General features: G+C 45.7%; 1 protein-coding gene across 1 annotated transcript in view; it reads right to left on the minus strand.

Moving 5' to 3' along the window:
• Nucleotides 1–216: 216 nt before the first annotated feature.
• LOC308686418 (disks large homolog 4) overlaps nucleotides 217–25,456 on the minus strand; it is a 31,554-nt gene continuing 6,314 nt past the window's right edge. Inside the window, exons 2-18 of the mRNA XM_081394846.1 lie at nucleotides 15,649–15,699; nucleotides 15,446–15,570; nucleotides 15,184–15,353; nucleotides 14,974–15,110; nucleotides 12,148–12,298; nucleotides 11,953–12,067; nucleotides 11,481–11,637; nucleotides 11,305–11,407; nucleotides 11,088–11,199; nucleotides 10,816–10,992; nucleotides 10,080–10,135; nucleotides 9,945–9,992; nucleotides 9,081–9,182; nucleotides 4,348–4,520; nucleotides 2,412–2,524; nucleotides 1,707–1,798; nucleotides 217–1,374 (exon numbers count right to left, since the gene is read on the minus strand). Of these exons, the coding sequence (XP_081250972.1) occupies nucleotides 1,268–1,374; nucleotides 1,707–1,798; nucleotides 2,412–2,524; nucleotides 4,348–4,520; nucleotides 9,081–9,182; nucleotides 9,945–9,992; nucleotides 10,080–10,135; nucleotides 10,816–10,992; nucleotides 11,088–11,199; nucleotides 11,305–11,407; nucleotides 11,481–11,637; nucleotides 11,953–12,067; nucleotides 12,148–12,298; nucleotides 14,974–15,110; nucleotides 15,184–15,353; nucleotides 15,446–15,570; nucleotides 15,649–15,699 (1,989 nt within the window). The 3' untranslated portion in view covers nucleotides 217–1,267. The remainder of the gene's footprint in view (nucleotides 1,375–1,706; nucleotides 1,799–2,411; nucleotides 2,525–4,347; nucleotides 4,521–9,080; nucleotides 9,183–9,944; nucleotides 9,993–10,079; nucleotides 10,136–10,815; nucleotides 10,993–11,087; nucleotides 11,200–11,304; nucleotides 11,408–11,480; nucleotides 11,638–11,952; nucleotides 12,068–12,147; nucleotides 12,299–14,973; nucleotides 15,111–15,183; nucleotides 15,354–15,445; nucleotides 15,571–15,648; nucleotides 15,700–25,456) is intronic.

The raw sequence follows: 25,456 nt of genomic DNA on the forward strand, positions 1-25,456 counted from the left end.
ATCCATTGTCCCTAACATTCAGTACACCTGTGCTCTCTGAACTGGCTTATTTTTCATACAGCTGGTTTGATCGCATCATTAGAAACAAGTGTGAACAAGTTATTCTCAGAGTGATTATTAAAACTTCACCGTTATTGTTAAAGTTACTGAACTGGCCTTAAGACCATTAATATTCAGTTTCACCTGTAAACACACAGAAACACACGAAAGCCTGAGTAATTATTAAAACAGTTTAATGAATCATCATTTCAGTATTTTAGCTAGTTTACAACAGGAAATATATTTATTAATCCATTTATTTCACATTATACAGAGCGGCTGTCGCTTCGCAAATTTAAATGCGTCTATAAGTGTGTGAAAATGAGTCTAAAATGAGAAACCGAACTCAAATGTCATAATCACACAAACTAAAGAAAAAAACACTTTGGTTAAATGTTGTAGACCGAGCGCAGTGCATTATGGGTCGCTGTAGCGTACAGCATGATGTTTGTATGGGCAGAGAGGTGGATTGTGGGTAGTTTTGGCTCAGAGAAGTGCAGTGTTCATGTGTTTAAAGCCCCATTGGTTCAGATCATCTGAATCTGTATGTACAGCTGTAGAATAATAATAATAATACTCATCAACACACACATACACACACACACACACACACACACACACTCACTAATCATTAAATGATTTACAAATCACTGCAGCCTCTCTGTGACTGAATTAATCTAATCTAATGCTCTGAATCTCTCACTCTCTCTCACACACACACACACACACACACACACACTCACACACTCACACACACATAAACACACAAACACACACACACACGCGTGTGCGCGTTTCTCTCCCTGTGCAGTTTAAAGTGTGTATTATATGTAAACAGTAGCCCTATAGAGACACTTCACAATGAGAGGTGTGTGTGTGTGTGTGTGTTAGTAAAGTGCTCAGTGCTCATGTCTATATTGCCTCAGACATTGTTACACATTCACTGAGCTCACAATCGCTATGAAAACCACCCACATAAACACCTTCATCATCATCATCATCATCATTAGAAGCGGCTCACACACACACCCACACACACGTTAAGGCTAGTTCACACATGTTTTTGCTCTGTCGCTGATTCAGCAGTCCGACCCGACGATGAACCGTTGCCATGGCGATGAGGTAAGCGTCCCCGCCCACTCCAGACTGAAATATTATCTGACGTATATTTACATGTGGATTATGGATGAGCTGATGGTGTGAATCTGCAGATCGTCTGGTGACGTGTTTAAAGTCTCTCTCGCGCCGGGATCCAGATGTATGGGCCGGACTGTTCCTCCATCACAGCCTTCACACGGTGGTAGATCTCCTCAAAGCTCTCGCCCTCCACAATCGCTACACAAACACAACACAACATCACAATCATTATAATCATCTCCTCGAAGCTCTCGCCCTCCACCATCGCTACACAACATAATCACAACAAAACAATCACAACTCAAACGCAACATCACAATCACAACGACACTGTCCTGATCGGATGCAGCGTTATTATTATATCCAAATAAAAGAAATAACACATGCTCTGATATAATACTAACGATACTGTATCAATGATACAAAAGTAACACTGGTCTGATGTTGAGATGATGTCACCACAGAGAGATCAGCCAATCACATCAGAGCTCATGTACACATGTATGATGATGATGATGATGAAGACTCACCTGAGAAGCACTCGATGAAGTCCTGCTCCAGTTTGACGGCTCTGTCTAAAGCTCTGCGGGCCTGTTCCTCCGTCAGGCGCTTGCTAATGTCTCTGAAATCAACATCGTCTGCTTTATTCATCTTGAGAGTTTCATCTGACACCAATATCACTGCACTTCACTTTAATAACTGAAAAATACACTAAACAAGAACATTCAAGCACGTGTACAGTGTTCATGACTAAGACTGCATCAGTTTTTAATGACATTAAACCGGTTTCATCGGGTTACACACTCATCCAGTGTAGCGAGTGTGAGACAGCAGTGCAGAGAGACTCCGCCCACACGCTCTTCTGATTGGCCACCATTCTGAGAGCGTTACATTTACACTCTAACATCTGAGCTGCTACTTCACATCTGTTACATTGTGTTTTTGTTTTTGCAGTGATTGAGGAAAGGGTTATATTATCATACCAATATTTTTATCATCATTGAATATCTCTCTCTCTCACACACACACACACACAAACACACACACTTTCTCCCTCACACACACTCTCTCTCTCTCTCTCTCTCACACACACACACACACACACTCTCTTTCTCTCTCTCTCTCTCTCTCTCTCTCTCTCTCTCTCTCTCTCTCTCTCTCTCTCTCTCTCTCTCTCTCTCTCTCTCTCTCTCTCTCTCTCTCACACACACACACACACACACACACACACTCACAGTATGTTCTGCAGGGACGAGGGTCGTATAAAGATGGCGATGGGGTGAAGTTGTGCAGCCTGTAATCTCCTCACTGCATTCGCCGAAACATCCAGGATACAGTGTTTCCCCTGCTGAAAACACAGACACACACACACATTCTTATGAGTCTCCCCTCCTTCACCTGTCTGTCTGCTCGTGTGTGTGTGTGTCTCACCTGCTCTGCCACCTGTCTGACGCTCTGGACACTGGTCCCGTACAGGTGTGTGTGTGTGTGTGTGTGTGTGTCTCACCTGCTCTGCCACCTGTCTGACGCTCTGGACACTGGTCCCATACAGGTGTGTGTGTGTGTGTGTGTGTGTGTGTCTCACCTGCTCTGCCACCTGTCTGACGCTCTGGACACTGGTCCCATACAGGTGTGTGTGTGTGTGTGTGTGTGTGTCTCACCTGCTCTGCCACCTGTCTGACGCTCTGGACACTGGTCCCATACATGTGTGTGTGTGTGTGTGTCTCACCTGCTCTGCCACCTGTCTGACGCTCTGGACACTGGTCCCATACAGGTGTGTGTGTGTGTGTGTGTGTGTGTCTCACCTGCTCTGCCACCTGTCTGACGCTCTGGACACTGGTCCCATACAGGTGTGTGTGTGTGTGTGTGTGTGTGTGTGTGTCTCACCTGCTCTGCCACCTGTCTGACGCTCTGGACACTGGTCCCATACAGGTGTGTGTGTGTGTGTGTGTGTGTGTGTGTCTCACCTGCTCTGCCACCTGTCTGACGCTCTGGACACTGGTCCCATACAGGTGTGTGTGTGTGTGTCTCACCTGCTCTGCCACCTGTCTGACGCTCTGGACACTGGTCCCATACAGGTGTGTGTGTGTGTGTGTGTGTGTCTCACCTGCTCTGCCACCTGTCTGACGCTCTGGACACTGGTCCCATACAGGTGTGTGTGTGTGTGTGTGTGTGTCTCACCTGCTCTGCCACCTGTCTGACGCTCTGGACACTGGTCCCATACAGGTGTGTGTGTGTGTGTGTGTGTGTGTGTGTGTGTGTGTGTGTCTCACCTGCTCTGCCACCTGTCTGACGCTCTGGACACTGGTCCCATACAGGTGTGTGTGTGTGTGTGTGTGTGTGTGTGTGTGTGTGTGTGTGTGTGTGTGTGTGTGTGTGTGATCGAGGTTGTGAGTGAGTAGAGTGAGTAAGAGAGAGTGTGTGAGTGTGTGTGTGTGTGTGTGTGTGTGTGTCTCACCTGCTCTGCCACCTGTCTGACGCTCTGGACACTGGTCCCATACAGGTGTGTGTGTGTGTGTGTGTGTGTGTGTGTGTGTGTCTCACCTGCTCTGCCACCTGTCTGACGCTCTGGACACTGGTCCCATACAGGTGTGTGTGTGTGTGTGTGTGTGTGTGTGTGTGTGTCTCACCTGCTCTGCCACCTGTCTGACGCTCTGGACACTGGTCCCATACAGGTGTGTGTGTGTGTCTCACCTGCTCTGCCACCTGTCTGACGCTCTGGACACTGGTCCCATACAGGTGTGTGTGTGTGTGTGTGTGTGTGTGTGTGTGTGTGATCGAGGTTGTGAGTGAGTAGAGTGAGTAAGAGAGAGTGTGTGAGTGTGTGTGTGTGTGTGTGTGTGTGTGTGTGTCTCACCTGCTCTGCCACCTGTCTGACGCTCTGGACACTGGTCCCATACAGGTGTGTGTGTGTGTGTGTGTGTGTCTCACCTGCTCTGCCACCTGTCTGACGCTCTGGACACTGGTCCCATACAGGTGTGTGTGTGTGTGTGTGTGTGTGTGTGTGTGTCTCACCTGCTCTGCCACCTGTCTGACGCTCTGGACACTGGTCCCATACAGGTGTGTGTGTGTGTGTGTGTGTGTGTGTGTCTCACCTGCTCTGCCACCTGTCTGACGCTCTGGACACTGGTCCCATACAGGTGTGTGTGTGTGTGTGTGTGTGTGTCTCACCTGCTCTGCCACCTGTCTGACGCTCTGGACACTGGTCCCATACAGGTGACTGTTGTACTGGCCGGCCTCGATGAACCGATGACTCTGAATGTCTTTCTCCATCTGTTCTCTCGATGACACAAAGTGGTAATCACGTCCGTCCACCTCGTATTCGCGCTTCGGCCGCGTCGTGTCTGTCAAACACACGGAGTGTCACTCACAAGTCTTTTACCAGAGGTTTTAGCATCTTAATATGTGGATCAGTGGCGGATCAGGGTATATAAACGCCGCCCAATAGAATGAGAGAATTCATTTTTAATTTGTGGCCACAATAAATATATATTTTGTATGCATGTCATGTGCAGTAATTTCTTGTTTCTCCATAATTTCTTGTGTACATGTGTTATTTGATCATTTTTAATAACGCTGCTCTACGTGCAAACGCTGCATCGCCGCGCCAAATAACGAAAAGGAAACAGTGTGTGAGAGGTTACTGTTTCTTCAGCGGAGCACTCATTTTCAAAACTGAAGATAATACAAATATTGTTGCAGAGCACTGTGTCGCAGAACTCTTTTTTTTATTGAGACGCACGAAGCCGTGAATGAAACACCAAGGACTTGACAATCTGGGGCTCAGGTCAGGAAGCAGACAGACTGGCTAAACCGACCGTCTGATAGCGGCCTCGCGTCACCAAGGTCAGATACATCCCATCACATAGAGCCTCTTTCACCTAGATATCATCATATAGAGACTGTGTCTGTTCCCCGAATTTGGAAATCCAAAAAACGTTTAAACCCAACTAAGGTTAAAAATTTAATTGATGTTCAACAAATAAAAAACAGCTATAATACAGATGAGCAAATGCTAAAGCTTGGGTTGCTGAATATTCGATCGCTTACTTCAAAAGCACTCATTGTTAACGATATGATTTCAGATAATAACCTAGATGTGCTGTGTTTGACAGAAACCTGGCTAAAACCAAACGATTACATTACTTTAAATGAGTCCACCCCGCAAGATTACTGTTATAAACATGAGCCTCGTCTGAAACGCAAAGGGGGTGGTGTTGCTGTAATCTATAGTAATAGTTTCAAAACCACTAAGAAATCAAGTTTTAAATATAATTCTTTTGAAGCATTGGTGCTTAATGTAACAAGATATAGTGTAAATGATAAATCACGTTTGAGATTTGTGCTGGCTACTGTATACAGGCCACCAGGGCACCAAACAGACTTTATCAAAGAATTTGCTGATTTTCTATCAGAGTTAGTACTGGCTGCAGATAAAGTACTAATTGTTGGTGATTTTAATATACACATCGATAATGAAAAAGATGCATTGGGATTGGCATTTAAAGACATTGTAAACTCTACTGGAGTTAGACAACACGTGTCAGGACCGGCTCATCGTCGCAATCATACTCTAGATCTAATAATATCACATGGAATAGATGTTGATGCCGTTGAAATTCTGCAGCAGAGCGATGACATCTCAGATCATTATCTAATCTCGTGTAAACTTCATTTAGCCAAGGCTGCAAAGCCGACTCCGTGTTTCAAATATGTTAGACCTATCACTTCTGCCACTAAAGATTGCTTTATTAATAATCTTCCTGATCAGTTTCATCATCTCAGCATCCCGGATAGCTTAGAAGAACTCGATATTGCAACAGAAACTTTTAACTCTCTCTTTTCCAGCACTTTAGACACAGTTGCTCCGTTGCGCTTAAAGAAGATTAAAGAAAATCGTCCAACGCCGTGGTACAACGAGCACACTCGGCCCTTAAGAGAGCAGCCAGAGAGATGGAGCGCAACTGGAAGAAAACAAAACTAGAGGTATTTCGCATTTCATGGAAGGAGAGCTCAATTACTTACAGAGAGGCTTTAAAAGCTGCTAGATCTGCTTATTTTTCAAACCTATTAGAAGAAAATAAACATAATCCTAGGTATTTATTTGAAACGGTGGCTAAACTAACGAAAAAGAAAGCTTCAAGCCCAGAAGTTTCCAAGCAACACAGCAGTAATGACTTTATGAACTTCTTCACTTATAAGATTGATAATATCAGGAAAAAAATTATAACTATGCAACCGTCTACTACAGTATCGCATCAGGCAGTGCATTGTAGTCTCCCTGAGGAAAAATTAGATTAATTCGTTGCTATAGGAGAGGAAGAATTTATTAAACTCGTTAAATCATCTAATTCTACTACATGTATGTTAGACCCTATACCGACTAAGCTACTGAAAGAAATACTTCCAGAGGTCATAGATCCTCTTCTTAATATCATTAATTCGTCTTTGTCTCTAGGATACGTACCAAAAAACTTTAAGCTGGCTATGATTAAACCGCTTGTTAAAAAAACGCAACTTGATCATACAGAATTAGTCAATTACAGGCCGATCTCGAATCTACCTTTTCTGTCAAAGATATTAGAAAAGGCAGTGTCTTCACAACTGTGTTCCTTTCTTGAAAGAAATGATATCTGGAGGATTTCCAGTCAGGATTTAGACCGTACCATAGTACCGAAACAGCTCTCGTTAGAGTCACAAATGATTTGCTCTTATCATCCGATCGTGGTTGTATCTCTCTATTAGTGTTACTCGATCTTAGTGCTGCGTTTGACACCATTGACCACAACATTCTTTAAAATAGACTCGAACATTATGTTGGCATTAGTGGAATTGCACTAGCATGGTTTAAATCACACTTATCTGACCGTTATCAGTTTGTAGCAGTAAATGAAGAGATGTCTCATCGATCACAAGTTAAGTATGGCGTACCACAAGGCTCAGTACTAGGACCGCTGCTGTTCACTCTGTACATGCTACCCTTAGGAGATATCATTAGGAAACATGGAATTAGCTTTCACTGTTATGCCGACGATACTCAGCTCTATATTTCTTCAAAACCTAACGAAACTTACCAATTCACAAAATTAACATAGCATAGCAATTAACATAGAATGCATAGCGGATATAAAAAATTGGATGACTCGTAATTTCCTACTTCTAAATTCTGAAAAAACAGAGTTTCTAATTATTTGACAAAAAAACGTCCTCACGTAATAATCTAGAATACTGTCTAACACTTGATGGCTGCTCTGTTAAGTCTTCGTCGTCGGTTAGGAACCTGGGTGTGCTCTTTGATACCAATCTTTCATTTGAAAGTCAAGTGTCTAGTATCTGTAAAACTGCATTTTTCCATCTTAAAAATATATCCAAATTACGTCATATGCTCTCATTGACAAATGCGGAACAATTAGTTCATGCGTTCATGACCTCAAGGCTAGATTACTGTAATGCTCTACTGGGTGGTTGCCCTGCACGCTTAATAAACAAACTACAGCTGGTCCAAAACGCAGCAGCTCGAGTTCTTACCAGAACCAGGAAGTATGACCATATTAGCCCAGTTCTGTCAAAACTGCACTGGCTCCCTATTAAACATCGCATCAATTTTAAAATATTGCTGATCACGTACAAAGCACTAAATGGGTTAGCTCCGCAGTACTTGAGCGAGCTCTTAACGCATTACAGTCCTTCACGTCTATTGCGATCTCAAAACTCCGGCCAGTTGATAATACCTAGAATATCTAAATCGACTGCTGGCGGTAGATCCTTTTCCTATTTAGCACCAAAACTCTGGAACAGTCTTCCTACCATTGTCCGGGAAGCAGACACACTCTGTCAGTTCAAAGCTAGATTAAAGACACATCTCTTTGACCTAGCATTCACATAATACATTATAGACTTTAGATTCAATGTAAGGCTGCATAGATTAGGTCAGCTGGAACCGGGAACACTTCCCATAAATCCTGATGTACTCGTTACATCATAAGAAGAATGGCATCTACGCTAATTTTAGTGTCTTTGTTTATCCCAAGGTTTTCCCGCAGCCTGCCGGATCCAGGCCGTATCCAGATCTGATGAAGGACCTTCGCCTGGACCCGATGACAACGCAGTGCTGAAGTGCCAACTAGTCTCTCCCTATGGAGGATGCCTTTACCACTCTACAGATAAAGCGTTGTCGGGAAACTCAATTCGCGTATCTACCCCAAATTGATAAAATAAAATAAAATTCTGTATCAAAAATGATAAGGAAACACCAGTACTTTGTTTATGCTTGGTTTGTAGGGAATTCCAAACCTGCGCACATATATTCAAACGCACGTAACTATAGAACCCATTCTTAATGCGCATGTGAACGCCATCAGCGTTTCTCACAGGTTCGCGTTTAAAGTCTGTGTAGAGAGAATGGTGTCGTCTTAGCGGCCCCTAATTTAATAACAAATGATCGTTGCGACGGAAGCGAATCAATCATAACTAACCTTAGCTGGAAAATAACTTTACTAAAGAACCGCTATAAAGCCAAAACAATCTCTGTTACCTTAAATTATACGTTTATCTCTGTAAAGCTGCTTTGAAACAATCTACATTGTTAAAAGCGCTATATAAATGAAGATGACTTGACTTGACTTGACTTGAAAGCAAAATGAGAGTAGTTTTGTGCTTTCACAGTTTGGGCTGCTGTGCCAAGATAATCGATGAACACTGATGCTGATACTGATATTGAACTGAACTGGATAAAATTGAAATGAACTGAATTAGTTTCATAATTGATCAACTTTGCAACACTGACTGTTATTGAATTGAATTGAATCAACTTGAACAGAACTGAATTTGTTTCATAATGGATGAACATTGACACTGTTATTTAACGTAACTGAGTCAAACTGAACTGAATTGGGAAGTCTTACGCGGGACACAGGAGCCAAACTTGTCCGGGAACTCGGAGAGGAGATCGTCATTGACGCGATCCTTGCTCGGCCCGAGGATAATGACTGGACGCGCGTAGTGCACTGCAGGACAGGAAATGACATCATATTGTTATTCACCATATGACTGGTAACATTTAATTAATTCTACAATAACAACACAGGACTTCCAGCAGTTTCCCACCAAAATAAAAGCTCTATTGTTTACCATTTAAGGCCAGACATTACAGGCGAATGCGCTGGTCAATTTTGAGATTTTGGTCTATTTTGTTTCCATAACTTGTTTTCTTTCAGACTAGTGTAAAGAAAACATCCAAAATACTAATTTAAGTGTTAATTTGATCGCAGCTTATCTATTTGTGCATGTAGATTTCAATTACAATCTCTTTAAAGGCTGTAAGCTTGAGTCAGAAATCTCCACTTCAGCAATTTTATTCATATCTACATATTCTGAAGGTGCCAGATTTATAGAACATTTTATTCCTAAAAACATTGTGAAAATGTATTTGTTTTCTGGTTGTTGACAGTATTTTTTGATTTATGGAGATATAGAAAGAAAAATCCTCTGTAAAAACCTTTAACTCTAATATGTCAACAAAATCTAACAAGAATTATGAACCAGGCTTTATCCAATGTTCACATTAGTGTTCTGGAGATTTAAGCAAACTAGTGCATGTTTAATCAAATATATTGGCATGTTTAAAAACCTGTAATACAAGTACAATACTAGTCTTTAGTGTCCTTGTTAGCGCGCCTGCCTCCCGTGCCGGAGACCCCGGGGCCAATCCTGCTGGTTACAAGTGCAATAGTATTAGAACGTTTTATCCATCGAACCTTAAGACTCACCTTCAGTCTGAATAACCGTTTCATAGCTCACGATGTAATCGCTACGTCCTGAAACACACACACACACGCGCACAGGATGTCAGTGTCACATGAGCCACTATGAGCCACAGATGAGAGAGTCAAACACTCACTGACCGCTGACGGCGTCTCTGCCGCGAGTCTTCATACGGGACCATTCCTTCCTCTCCACCCTACAGGAACACACACACACACACACACACACACACACACACACACACACACACACACACACACCCGATCAGCCGCTGTGTGTGATGTTCAGAGTTAGGGTCCTTTTCTAAATATATACATTAAGGTTTTTACAATATCCCATTAGTTGGGTTAGTTCATGACTATCAATGAGCACAGTATTTATTAATGTGTGTTAACATTATTTAATAAAAATACAATTGTTCATGTTAACACAGGTCAATAATGTACACAGATACAACTTCTCGTTCCCGTTCGTCTTCTCTGGCTTCTTTTCTCCGTTCCCTGCTGGATTTCTGTCTGCCTTTTGTCTCTGTTACTGCCATCCTTCTGATCTGACCCCTTCTATCATCACTGTTGTTATTATTCATTATTCATCTTTTTTCACTCGCTACTGAATCCGCTTCTACTTCCTGACAAAATCAGCATACAAAGTGTGTTTTTGCATTGTTATTGAATTTATGGATTTGCTGTAAAATGAATAATTTTCTATTATAGAATACTATTGTATTTTTAACAGGCAACTTTTATTAAAAAAATGTTCATTTCAAACATTTCAACATATCTACCAGCAAATACAGATGTGTATTCACTGCATCTGCTATGTTTTTTCACTAACTCACACACACACACACACACACACACACACACACACACATACCTCCTCTTGCTGGGAATGTATCCAGTCTCCTCCAGTTCTCCATGTGGGGACAGTTTTCCGGCCTGCCACCATTCCTCATCACTGCAGTCAAACACCTGCAGAACGTCCCCAAACCTGAAGCTCACAGCCTGAGACAGGAACCCACAGTCTGCCGTTTTATCGTAGTCAAACAGAGCCCTGAAGACAGACAGACGGTCAGACAGACAGACAGACAGTCGGATGGTCAAACTCAAAGTTTGTTTTAAGTCTGTGTGTGTTTCTGTCTTCAGTACCTGATGAAGAAGCTTCTCTTTCCACTCCGTAATGACGCCGCTGCAGAAACTAAACTGCTGTTCATCAGCTGCTCACGCAGGTCATGGATCTTCGCTTCGAAACGGCTATACTCTTAACACACACACACACACACACACGTGTCAGGCTCGCTGGGCTCTGATTCGTCAGTGCAGTTGTTTTAGCTATTTTAGCATTAGCATGTGCTGTGCGTCTCACCCTCGGGTCTGTACTGCGTAATGATGGTGACCGTCTGTCCAGCGTTCTTCAGTGCAGCGGCTGCCTGTTCATGTGTCGCATGACGCAGATCCACACCGTTCACCTGCAACAGCAACACTGAGTGAGTGACAGTCGTACAGCATGTCCCAGTAGACGTGTGTGTGGATCAGACGTACACTCAGGATCTGATCTCCTTTCTTCAGCTCTCCGCTCAGATCAGCTGCTCCTCCCGCTAAGATGAAGGAGATGAAGATCCCCTCGCCATCCTCACCGCCCACGATATTAAAGCCCAGACCGGTGGAGCCCCTGAGAATGACCACACGCCGCGGCTCCCTGATGGACATGAGCACAAGCTTACAGCACACCATATGAACCGTTGTCAACATTTGTTATGACATCTGCTTCAAACATTACAATGCTCATTATAACTTCTGTGAACTCTACAATAAGTAAATCCACTTCACCAGCTGATTACTCTTCAATGCCATAGAAATATTCAGAGCTATACCACAAAAACGGAAGTTCAAACACAAAATTCTAAAGATGGCTGCACACTTGTTTATCTGGTGCTTAAGAACTATAGAAGCAATAGAAACTGTCTATGATATGTGCTAATTTGCATATTTGCATAGACATGAGTGTAGTCACCTGGGAATGTCCTCGTCTCCCAGCAAGAGGCCTTTAGGGATGGGCGAGTAATGGCGCGGAGACGAGGGACTGAGGGCTTGTGGGTAATCAGACATGTCCATATGAGGAGCATAGGCTGCAGAAAGACACAGATGTCAGAGCGTGTGTGTGTGTGTGTGTGAGAGAGAGAGTGTGTGTGTTTGTGTATGCACTTACAGCTTGTGATGTCAGGAGGATTGTAGGCGTCTTGATGATGATGATGATGATGAAGAGTTTTGGCTACTCTCAGATACACAATTTCCCCCGTGTTTTTCAGCGCAGCTACTGCGTCTTCATGCATCACGTCCTCTAGATACATGTTATTCACCTAAACACAGACACACACACTTCATGACTCTAGATCATTTGATACAACTAACCTGCACCCCTGAACATCCATGACTACCATCGGTTGCCTCTCATACAGTGTTTTTACTGGTACACTGTAGGTGAAACTGAGAGATTGGCCACACTGAACCAGGGTTCCCTATCAGTCAGTCACGTTCGACATTACGTCAGAACTGATTGACGCAGGGCATCTCACTTGATAGCCCAATCACCTTTGAGTGGTAACAAAACAAGCCATTGGACATTGGCGAGTGAGATTTGCATGGCAAGCCACTCCCCGTACATGTACGGGTATATAATCTTGTGTGTTTGATCACTTCGGCGCTCAGCCAGTCCGCTTGCGTGTGAGCTGACAAGAAGGGGAAGCAGTTCTGTGTTGGTGAGACGGCGCATTTAGTTGTGTGTGTCACATAAGAGAGCAAACTTACACGGTTAAGAGTAGCGATCGCACCCCTGGGCACTTCGACTAATAAAAGAGCAGTTTCCTAAAAGAGCAAGCACGGATGATGCTGCTTACCCGTCTTACAGCCACGATCACTGCCACGCGTGTCTGGGCCGTAAGCTTGCTGAGCCAGCATTCGTCGATGACACATGTTCCCAATGCGAAAACATGACCATGGAAAATTGAAAAAGTCAAGTCAAGTCAAGTCACCTTCATTAATATAGTGCTTTTAACAATATAGATTGTTTCAAAGCAGCTTTACAGTGACAATAGGAAATTAAAGTAACAGAGACTTTTTGGCTTTACAGCTCTACAATAAATTTATTATCCAGCTAAAGTTATTTTTGATTGATTCACTTCCATTGCAAAGATTATTAGTTATTAACTTAGGGGCCGCTTACACGACACTGTTCTAACAGAAAACCCTTAACGTGCTCCGGCCCACTCATTCGCACAACAACAGTGCCTGGTGGCATCAATTGCCTGAATTTGCTAGCAGTACCGCTGGCCCTGTGCCAGTTTTGACCGTTGTTGCAGGGCAAGCATGTGCTGGTCTGGACGGACAACACAGTGACGGTGGCGTACATCAACTGCCAGGGTGGTCTACGTTCATGTCGCTTGTCGCAACTCACCCACCATCTCCTCCTCTAAAGTCAGCAGATACTCAGGTCGCTCCATTCCATTTACATATTACGGGTGAGCACAATCGAGTAGCGGATGCACTCTCACAACAGCTCCGCTCCCGGGAGAATAGAGACTTCACCCCCAGGTGGTCCAGTTATGAGGAGAAATTCCAGACCTCTGGAACCTCTACGTGTGGTTTGTGAACGGGACGATGCAGACTTAAGTGGTCTACCACCAGCAGTGGTGGACACAATCACTCAAGCCAGAGCCCTAGATCCACAGTGCTGCTATTGCGGCACATCATGATGCAGTAGACGGTAGGTCTTTGGGAAAGCATGACCTGATCCTCAGGTTCCTGAGAGGTGCGAGGAGACTGAATCCTCCTCGGCCACACCTCATCCAGTGAGGACTTCTTTGTGGTACTTAAAGCCCTACAGAGAGCGCCCTTTGAGCCACTGCAGTCAGTTGAGCTTAAAGGGATAGTTCACTTTGAAATTAAATTTTGGTATGTTTTAGCTTACCTCAAGGGCATCCAAGATGTAGGTGTCTTTTTTTCCGCAGTAGTTTAAATTTTGATATTTTTAGGTCAAACCGTTCTTGTCTGTCAGTCATATAATGCAGGTCTATGGTTACTGTCTCAAAGAGCATGCACAGAGTCCAAATTAAACAATTCCCCGTCGTCCAAATTAAGCCGCAACCATATACCTGCATTATATGACTGACAGACAAGAACGGTTTGACCTAAAAATATCAAAATTGAAACTACTGCGGAAAAAAAGACACCTACATCTTGGATGCCCTTGAGGTAAGCTAAAACATACCAAAATTTAATTTCAAAGTGAACTATCCCTTTAAGATCCTGCCTCTCAAGACAACGCTCCTGACTGTGCACACGTGTATCAAGAAGGTGAGGTACCTGCATTTTCGGTCAGAGAAACGGGCATGAAATTTGGACCGGCTGACTCTCACGTAATCCTGAGACCCCAGGCTGGATATGTGCACAAAGTTCCCACCATTCCTTTCTGGCACCAGGTGGTGAACTTGCAAGCACTGCCCTTGGAGGAGGCAGACCCAGCATTCTAATCGCTGTGTCCTGTGCATCTACGTGGACCGCATGCAGAGCTTTAGAAGCTCTTTGTCTCCTTTGGAGGTCAGCAGAAAGGAAAGGTTGTCCCCAAGCAGAGGTTGGCCCACTGGATAGTGGATGCCATCATCTTGGCGTACCAGTCCCAAGACCAGCCATGCCCCATTGGGCTGAGTGTTGTCACCTCTGGGGTGTTGCCTCTCAAGCAGAAATCTGCAGAGCTGCGGGCTGGTAAATGTAAACACATTTACATTTACTGGAGAAGCTAAATGACTTTAAAATTGGAAACAGAAATGTATCATAATGAAGTGAGTTTGTGCTTAAAACAAGAAGAAAAATCTGCCAGTGGGGTCAGAAAAAAAAACTTCCCTCTGAGTTAAGATTATTTTTCTGACCCCACTGGCAGAATGCATTCTTGTTTTCTGCAGACCATGACATTTATTGTTTGATGTTTTTCAAAGATCTACATTAAAAGTTTGTCTGTTATTGACATGCCCAAACTCACAGCGAGAATCTTGTCCCCGATCTGCAGCCGTCCGTCTTTATGCGCGGCTCCGCCTTCGATGATCTTGGTGACATAGATGCTGTTGTCGCCTGGGACGTGCTGGTTCCCGACGCCGCCCGCGATGCTGAAGCCCAGACCTGCGGCACAGGAGAGCAGCCAATCAGATCAGCTGAAAACATCAGCTTTGCACACCTGCTGCCCCTCACGCACCTTTAGGACCTTTGATGAGTTTCAGCTCTGTGATTTTCTCTGTGGACGGTTTATGACGCAACACGTAGAGTCGGACGATTGGCCCCGCCTCCTTCAGCGCCTCCACCGCAAAACTGTGAGTGACTTCGCGCACATCCACATCATTCACAAAGAGAATGCTGTCGTTCACCCTGAAAGACACAGTGAATCTCACCTGTCCTGCCAATGCACCTCCACCCCAAAGTTCCATTACAGCGAAAAAAGATTGGTGCAGGAGTTTTACCTCAGCCGGCAGTCCTGTGCTGCAGCTCCTCCTGGAATGATCTTAGTGATGAAGATACTGGGATCATCTCCTATGTGAGGGTTATCAGTCCCACCAGCTATACTGAAGCCCAGACCAGAGTTACCCTAAACACACACACACTGATGTTCACGCAGAAGTGCTCTGATATGATCAAAGAGTTAAAAGTTAGAGACGTCTCAAACCCTCTCCAGTGTGATTTCCTCATATTCAACGTCTCCGTCCATCCCGTTCATCTGAGACAGAGAGAGAGAGAGAGAGACATTCAACCATCAGTATCTTTATTCACTGAGCTTCTAATGTCTGTTCTGGGGCCCTATTTTAACGATCTGAAACGCAAGTATCAAACGCGAAACGCAAGTAACTTTGTAGGCGGCTCTTTGGCGCTGTTGCTATTATACCGGATGGATAAATTACTCTTGCGCCCGGCGCAAATCTAAAATGTGTTGGTCTGCAGTCGCTTCATTACTCATAGGTGTGGTTTGGGCGTAACGTGAAATAAACCAATCAGAGCGTCATCTCACATTCCCTTTAAGAGCAGGCGCGCTTGTTCCATGGCGGATGGCTATTATAACGGCGGATTTGCCAGGAGCGGTTCACAGCCGAGGAGACCGACGTTCTCGTCAGGGCCGTAAAACACAGAGAAGTGACATTGGGGATGGAGAAACACACCCAAATTAGCTTCGGTTAAAGGGACACTTCACCCATTTGCATTAAGCTTTGCATTGTTAGAAACCCAGTCATACTATTGAATGGTCGTGCAACACTCTCTCATTTTCCCCTGAGACGGGAGAAATCTGTTATTTACATCTTACACTTCCTCCTACAATGACGCAAAAATCGTCATTTTGCGTCATTGTAGGAGGAAGTGTTACAGGGGGGGATTTCTGTTAAGACTACAGACACTAGTTTCTCATCTTTCCCAGGGTGGGGCGCGCTCACGCTACAGACCTATTACAGATCAGTGGGTGGGACTTTACTCTCTGAAACTGAAAGCAATGTCCTCCATCTTGTTTGAAGCTAAGCTAACAGGCGCTGTGGAGACAGATGTAAAGTTATGACAATAGCGGAGGAGAGTGCTCAATATGATATAGAAGAAGAGGATTTCGGAAGTCTGATGCTTGAATCAGGTGTTTGTGGCTACCTTTACAAGCCGCATTATAGCGAAGAGCAGCCGAGGCAGAAGACCTGCCTGCCGCGGACGAGGAGCCCGGACTGGCTCGGGTTAGGGCGGACTGGTGGCGCCGGTGATCTCACTATGCAGCTTCGAACCGCTACGAACACAGAGATAGAGTCCGTCTGCGGCAAAGAATTTCAACGATGACAATTTCTCCTGGACGAAATCTCTGAATCAGACGAGGACACGGACGTTTGTGTTGAGAACTATCCTAGTTTCGCACCGCATATGTTCTGACTGAACATCCAGGTACCATGCAATAATTCACCTTTTCGAAAGAAATACAAACGAGGAGTAATGCACTATATGAGTTCGCCAACTAACTAGACATTTTGTGTGAATGTGAAATGAATTTCAAGCTCTGGTAGTAGCTAGCCTTGTAGACGGAAGAGTGATTTCTCTTATAGGCAGATATGCGCTTTCTGGATTAGTGGGAGTGGCTTGCGGAGCTGTGCAATGTGGTGCATTGTGGGAGTTGTTGTCTTTCATACAAATGCGTTCTGAAGTTATTTTTTGTCTTTTCTCGGTCACGAAGGCACCAAATTCAAAAATTATTTTACATTTCGACTACATATATGACCCACTTTAAATAAAAAAACAATGTTCAAATGGGTGAAATGACCCTTTAAAAAGGCGTATGATAATTTGGGTAAATGTGTAAGCTAGATTTATGCCTATTTTTTCACATCTTCATGGACACAACAATGATTTGCAAAAATGAGAACTGCTGCATCTGTGTGTAGATGAGAGAATCAAAGTGTATGTGCGTTGTGCACACGCTACATTGATTATGGCCAAGCATGCGCCCTTAAAATAGCATATGAATAACACGCCACTGACTTTAGACGAGGTTTCTCCTGGTCAGTGGCGGAATTGTTTTCTAAACCTGCAAAATATCACCAGGGAACGTTTGCGCCGGAACACGCCTCCTCTTTTTGCTGAACCGCCCCCGGGAGCGCAAGTTCATTCCCTAACTTATCGACGTGCGTCTGTGGAGGGAAAAGTCTGCTGTGCGCGGGTGCAAAATAGGAATGAGACATGCGTCGGTGTACAAGTCAATTATGCTGGGTGCAAGATAGGGCCCCTTGTGTTATAATCAACATGCTGACACGTGATCTGTGATGGACTCAAACAAATCTCAGAAGAGTTTCAGTGACGCTCACAGAAACCATGAGTCCTTCATCACAAATGTTAAACTGAATGTCCATAAGGCTGAAACTGAGAACTGGAGGGGGCGGGGCTTGATCTTATCCATGAGGATTGATTGGATGGTGAAAGTGTCTCTATATGAAACATAAGAATGGCTGATGACATCAGATGCCAAGAGAGGAAGCAACTTATTCATTTGTGACCAAAGAATATTAAGATAAAGTAAGTATCTTTTTAGGAAATCAGAACAAGTAATCAGAAAAAGTGACAAGTGACTCTATTGTCTTCTGTAGAGCTGCTATACAGAAACAATCTATAATGTATAAAGCGCTATAAAAATAAAGCTTTCCAAGAATCAGCCTCTCACACACACACACAACATCATCAAATCACATTAAAGACTCACAACCACTCTCCTAAACAACCTGAGAGTGACGAGCAGGGTAATTAACGTCCTGCTTATTTCAGTAACGGAGCTGAAGAACTTTAATTAAAGCAATTTGATGAGTTCTGCTGTTACAGCGCTAGAGGGACTGCAGCAACACAAAGAGACGGACAGAGAGACAGACAGAAAGACAGACAGACAGGACAGAGAAACAGACAGGACAGGACAGGACAGAGAGACAGACAGACAGGACAGAGAGACAGACAGACAGGACAGAGAGACAGACATACAGGACAGAGAGACAGACATACAGGACAGAGAGACGGACATACAGGACAGGACAGAGAGACAGACAGGACAGAGAGACAGACATACAGGACAGAGAGAAGGACATACAGGACAGGACAGAGAGACAGACAGACAGGACAGAGAGACGGACATACAGGACAGGACAGAGAGACAGACAGGACAGAGAGACAGACATACAGGACAGAGAGACAGACAGGACAGAGAGACAGACAGGACAGAGAGACAGACATACAGGACAGAGAGACAGACAGGACAGAGAGACAGACATACAGGACAGAGAAACAGACAGGACAGGACAGAGAGACAGACAGGACAGGACAGAGAAACAGACAGGACAGGACAGAGAGACAGACATACAAAGATTAGACATTTTTACTGCTATGTTTAATTTCATGTAATTTTTATCTTCTTTTTATTATTATTTATTTATTTTTATTGTATAGTGTTATGAATGCTTTGGCAATGTAAAGATTTCTTTCACCATGCCAATAAAGCTATTTGAATCTTGAATCATACAGGACAGAGAGACAGACATACAGGACAGAGAGACAGACAGACAGGACAGAGAGACAGACAGACATACAGGACAGAGAGACAGACAGGACAGGACAGGACAGAGAGACAGACAGACATACAGGACAGAGAGACAGACATACAGGACAGGACAGAGAGACAGACAGACAGGACAGAGAGACAGACAGGACAGGACAGGACAGAGAGACAGACAGACAGGACAGAGAGACAGACATACAGGACAGAGAGACAGACAGGACAGGACAGGACAGAGAGACAGACAGACAGGACAGGACAGGACAGAGAGACAGACAGACAGGACAGAGAGACAGGACAGAGAGACAGACATACAGGACAGCACAGAGAGACAGACATACAGGACAGAGAGACAGACAGGACAGGACAGGACAGAGAGACAGACAGACAGGACAGAGAGACAGGACAGAGAGACAGACATACAGGACAGAGAGACAGACAGGACAGGACAGGACAGAGAGACAGACATACAGGACAGAGAGACAGACAGACAGGACAGACAGACAGAGAGACATACAGGACAGCACAGAGAGACAGACATACAGGACAGAGAGACAGACAGACAGGACAGGACAGAGAGACAGACAGACAGGACAGAGAGACAGACATACAGGACAGAGAGACAGACAGGACAGGACAGCACAGAGAGACAGACATACAGGACAGAGAGACAGACAGACAGGACAGCACAGAGAGACAGACAGACAGGACAGAGAGACAGACAGACAGGACAGAGAGACAGACATACAGGACAGCACAGAGAGACAGACATACAGGACAGAGAGACAGACAGACAGGACAGAGAGACAGACAGACAGGACAGAGAGACAGACAGACAGGACAGGACAGAGAGACAGACAGGACAGGACAGAGAGACAGACAGGACAGGACAGGACAGGACAGACAGGACAGAGAGACAGACAGACAGGACAGGACAGAGAGACAGACAGGACAGGACAGGACAGGACAGAGAGACAGACATACAGGACAGAGAGACAGACAGACAGGACAGAGAGACAGACATACAGCACAGCACAGAGAGACAGACATACAGGACAGAGAGACAGACAGGACAGGACAGGACAGAGAGACAGACAGACAGGACAGGACAGGACAGACAGGACAGAGAGACAGACAGGACAGGACAGAGAGACAGACAGACAGGACAGGACAGGACAGACAGGACAGAGAGACAGACAGACAGGACAGGACAGAGAGACAGACAGGACAGGACAGGACAGAGAGACAGACATACAGGACAGAGAGACAGACAGACAGGACAGAGAGACAGACATACAGCACAGCACAGACAGACAGACAGACAGGACAGAGAGACAGACAGACAGGACAGAGAGACAGACAGACAGGACAGGACAGAGAGACAGACAGGACAGGACAGGACAGAGAGACAGACAGACAGGACAGGACAGAGAGACAGACAGACAGGACAGAGAGACAGACAGACAGGACAGGACAGAGAGACAGACAGGACAGGACAGGACAGGACAGAGAGACAGACATACAGGACAGAGAGACAGACAGACAGGACAGAGAGACAGACATACAGGACAGCACAGAGAGACAGACATACAGGACAGAGAGACAGACAGACAGACAGGACAGCACAGAGAGACAGACAGACAGGACAGAGAGACAGACAGACAGGACAGAGAGACAGACAGACATACAGGACAGCACAGAGAGACAGACATACAGGACAGAGAGACAGACAGACAGGACAGAGAGACAGACAGACAGGACAGGACAGAGAGACAGACAGGACAGGACAGGACAGAGAGACAGACATACAGGACAGAGAGACAGACATACAGGACAGAGAGACAGACAGGACAGGACAGAGAGACAGACATACAGGACAGAGAGACAGACATACAGGACAGAGAGACAGACAGACAGACAGACAGGACAGGACAGAGAGACAGACAGGACAGGACAGGACAGAGAGACAGACAGACAGGACAGAGAGACAGACATACAGGACAGAGAGACAGACAGGACAGGACAGGACAGAGAGACGGACATACAGGACAGAGAGACAGACAGGACAGGACAGGACAGAGAGACAGACAGACAGGACAGAGAGACAGACATACAGGACAGAGAGACAGACAGGACAGGACAGGACAGAGAGACAGACATACAGGACAGCACAGAGAGACAGACATACAGGACAGCACCGACAGACAGACAGGACAGGACAGAGAGACAGACAGACAGGACAGAGAGACAGACAGACAGGACAGAGAGACAGACATACAGGACAGAGAGACAGACAGACAGCACAGAGAGACAGACATACAGGACAGAGAGACAGACAGACAGGACAGAGAGACAGACAGACAGGACAGAGAGACAGACAGACAGGACAGAGAGACAGACAGACAGCACAGAGAGACAGACATACAGGACAGAGAGAGATGATCTGATGATCTGGTGCTGCTGTCTCCCACTAGAGAGGGTCTACAGCAGCATCTAGACCTCCTGCACAGCTTCTGTCAGTCATGGGCCCTGGCAGTTAACCCCAAAAAGACAAAAATAATAATTTTCCGAAAAAGACCCAGCCGCCAAGACCAACATCATAGTTTTACGTTGGACAACATGCTCCTCGAACACACACAGGACTACACTTACCTTGGCATAAATATTAGCAACACAGGAAATTTTAAAAAAGCTGTTAACGACTTGAGAGACAAGGCACGGAGAGCCTTTTACGCTATTAAGAGAAATATCCAAATTGACATCCCAATCAGAATCTGGCTAAAAATAATCAAGACAGTAATCGAGCCCATTGCGCTGTACGGGTGTGAAGGGTCCACTCACAGACCAAGAGTTCACCAAATGGGACAAACACCCAATAGAGACTCTGCAGACCGAGCTGTGCAAAATCTTGCTTCGAGTTCAGCGCAAAACCCCAAACAATGCCTGTAGAGCAGAATTAGGATTATACCCCCTTGTGATAACCATTCAAAAAAGAGCCATTAAATTCCATGCCCACTTAAAAAATAGCGATGAACAGACCCTCCATCACTAAGCCCTGACCCACCAAGAGCTGAAGCCAGAGAGAAACGCCCTCGGCCGACTGGTCTTAGAGCTGACGTCACAAACTGACAATAAAAACATAGCCAGACCAAACCAAATCATTAAAACACAAAAAGAAAAATACCTCAAACATTGGACAGACGCAACAGACAAACAGAGTAAACTGGAATGCTATTTGGCCCTAAACAGAAGATATGAATTGGCAGGATACCTGAGTGAAGAGTGCGACCCTAAACTGAGGAGAGTGCTGAGCATGTACAGACTCAGTGACCACAGTCTGAGCATAGAGAAGGGCAGACACAGGCAGAGCTGGCTGCCGAGGGAGGAGCGACTGTGCCCTCACTGCTCAGAGAATCAAGTGGAAACAGAGCTACACTTCTTGACTTCCTGCCCCAATTATACAAACATTAGAGACACTTTCTATCCCCTTTTCACAGCCCACCAGAAACACCCAGCGAGCTCAGCCCTGGCTGCCCGGTACGTGAGGTCCTGTCACGACCAAAGAGCCTCCAGCAGGACAGAGCTAACAACTGTATAAATATTAGAAGATTAGACATTTTAGTGCTATGTTTAATTTCATGTAATTTCTATTTTCTTTTTATTATTATTTATTTATTTATTTACTTTTATTGTATTATTTATTGTTATGAATGCTTTGGCAATGTAAAGATTTCTTTCACCATGCCAATAAAGCTATTTGAATCTTGAATCTTGAGAGACAGACAGACAGGACAGGACAGATAGACAGACAGACAGGACAGGACAGAGAGACAGACAGACAGGACAGAGAGACAGACAGACAGGACAGGACAGAGAGACAGACAGACAGGACAGGACAGAGAGACAGACAGACAGGACAGGACAGAGAGACAGACAGACAGGACAGGACAGAGAGACAGACAGACAGGACAGAGAGACAGACAGACAGGACAGGACAGAGAGACAGACAGACAGGACAGGACAGAGAGACAGACAGACAGGACAGGACAGAGAGACAGACAGACAGGACAGGACAGAGAGACAGACAGACAGGACAGGACAGAGAGACAGACAGACAGGACAGAGAGACAGACAGACAGGACAGGACAGAGAGACAGACAGACAGGACAGGACAGAGAGACAGACAGACAGACAGACAGACAGACAGACAGGACAGAGAGACAGACAGGACAGGACAGAGAGACAGACATACAGGACAGAGAGACAGACATACAGGACAGAGAGACAGACAGACAGACAGACAGGACAGGACAGAGAGACAGACAGGACAGGACAGGACAGAGAGACAGACAGACAGGACAGAGAGACAGACAGACAGGACAGGACAGAGAGACAGACAGACAGGACAGGACAGAGAGACAGACAGACAGGACAGGACAGAGAGACAGACAGACAGACAGACAGACAGACAGGACAGAGAGACAGACAGGACAGGACAGAGAGACAGACAGACAGGACAGGACAGAGAGACAGACAGACAGACAGACAGACAGGACAGAGAGACAGACAGACAGGACAGAGAGACAGACAGACAGGACAGGACAGAGAGACAGACAGACAGGACAGGACAGAGAGACAGACAGACAGACAGGACAGGACAGAGAGACAGACAGACAGACAGACAGACAGACAGGACAGGACAGAGAGACAGATATACAGGACAGGACAGAGAGACAGAGAGACAGGACAGGACAGAGAGACAGACAGACAGGACAGGACAGAGAGACAGACAGACAGACAGACATACAGGACAGAGAGACAGAGAGACAGGACAGAGAGACAGACAGACAGACAGGACAGAGAGACAGACAGGACAGGACAGAGAGACAGAGGGACAGGACAGACAGACAGACAGACAGACAGGACAGACAGACAGACAGACAGACAGGACAGAGAGACAGACAGACAGGACAGGACAGGACAGAAAGACAGACAGACAGGACAGGACAGACAGACAGACAGACAGGACAGAGAGACAGACAGACAGACAGACAGGACAGAGAGACAGACAGGACAGAGAGACAGACAGGACAGAGAGACAGACAGACAGGACAGGACAGAGAGACAGACAGGACAGAGAGACAGACAGGACAGAGAGACAGACAGACAGGACAGGACAGAGAGACAGACAGGACAGAGAGACAGACAGACAGGACAGGACAGAGAGACAGACAGACAGACAGGACAGGACAGACAGACAGACAGGACAGAGAGACAGACAGACAGGACAGGACAGGACAGAGAGACAGACAGGACAGAGAGACAGACAGACAGGACAGGACAGAGAGACAGACAGGACAGAGAGACAGACAGGACAGACAGACAGACAGACAGACAGGACAGGACAGACAGACAGGACAGAGAGACAGACAGACAGGACAGGACAGAGAGACAGACAGACAGGACAGAGAGACAGACAGACAGGACAGGACAGGACAGAGAGACAGACAGACAGGACAGGACAGAAAGACAGACAGACAGGACAGGACAGACAGACAGACAGGACAGAGAGACAGACAGACAGGACAGGACAGAGAGACAGACAGGACAGAGAGACAGACAGACAGGACAGGACAGAGAGACAGACAGACAGGACAGAGAGACAGACAGGACAGAGAGACAGACAGGACAGAGAGACAGACAGACAGGACAGGACAGACAGACAGACAGGACAGAGAGACAGACAGACAGGACAGGACAGAGAGACAGACAGACCAGGACAGAAAGACAGACAGACAGGACAGGACAGACAGACAGACAGGACAGAGAGACAGACAGACAGGACAGGACAGAGAGACAGACAGGACAGAGAGACAGACAGGACAGAGAGACAGACAGACAGGACAGGACAGAGAGACAGACAGGACAGAGAGACAGACAGGACAGAGAGACAGACAGGACAGAGAGACAGACAGACAGGACAGGACAGAGAGACAGACAGGACAGAGAGACAGACAGGACAGAGAGACAGACAGACAGGACAGAGAGACAGACAGACAGGACAGGACAGAGAGACAGACAGACAGGACAGGACAGAGAGACAGACAGACAGGACAGGACAGACAGACAGACAGGACAGAGAGACAGACAGACAGGACAGAGAGACAGACAGGACAGAGAGACAGACAGGACAGAGACACAGACAGACAGGACAGAACAGAGAGACAGACAGGACAGAGAGACAGACAGGACAGACAGACAGACAGACAGGACAGACAGACAGACAGGACAGAGAGACAGACAGACAGGACAGGACAGAAAGACAGACAGACAGGACAGACAGACAGACAGGACAGAGAGACAGACAGACAGGACAGGACAGACAGACAGACAGGACAGAAAGACAGACAGACAGGACAGGACA

This window comes from Scardinius erythrophthalmus, assembly GCF_964197995.2.
Source record: "Scardinius erythrophthalmus genome assembly, contig: HAP1_SCAFFOLD_261, whole genome shotgun sequence".
NCBI lineage: Eukaryota > Metazoa > Chordata > Actinopteri > Cypriniformes > Leuciscidae > Scardinius > Scardinius erythrophthalmus.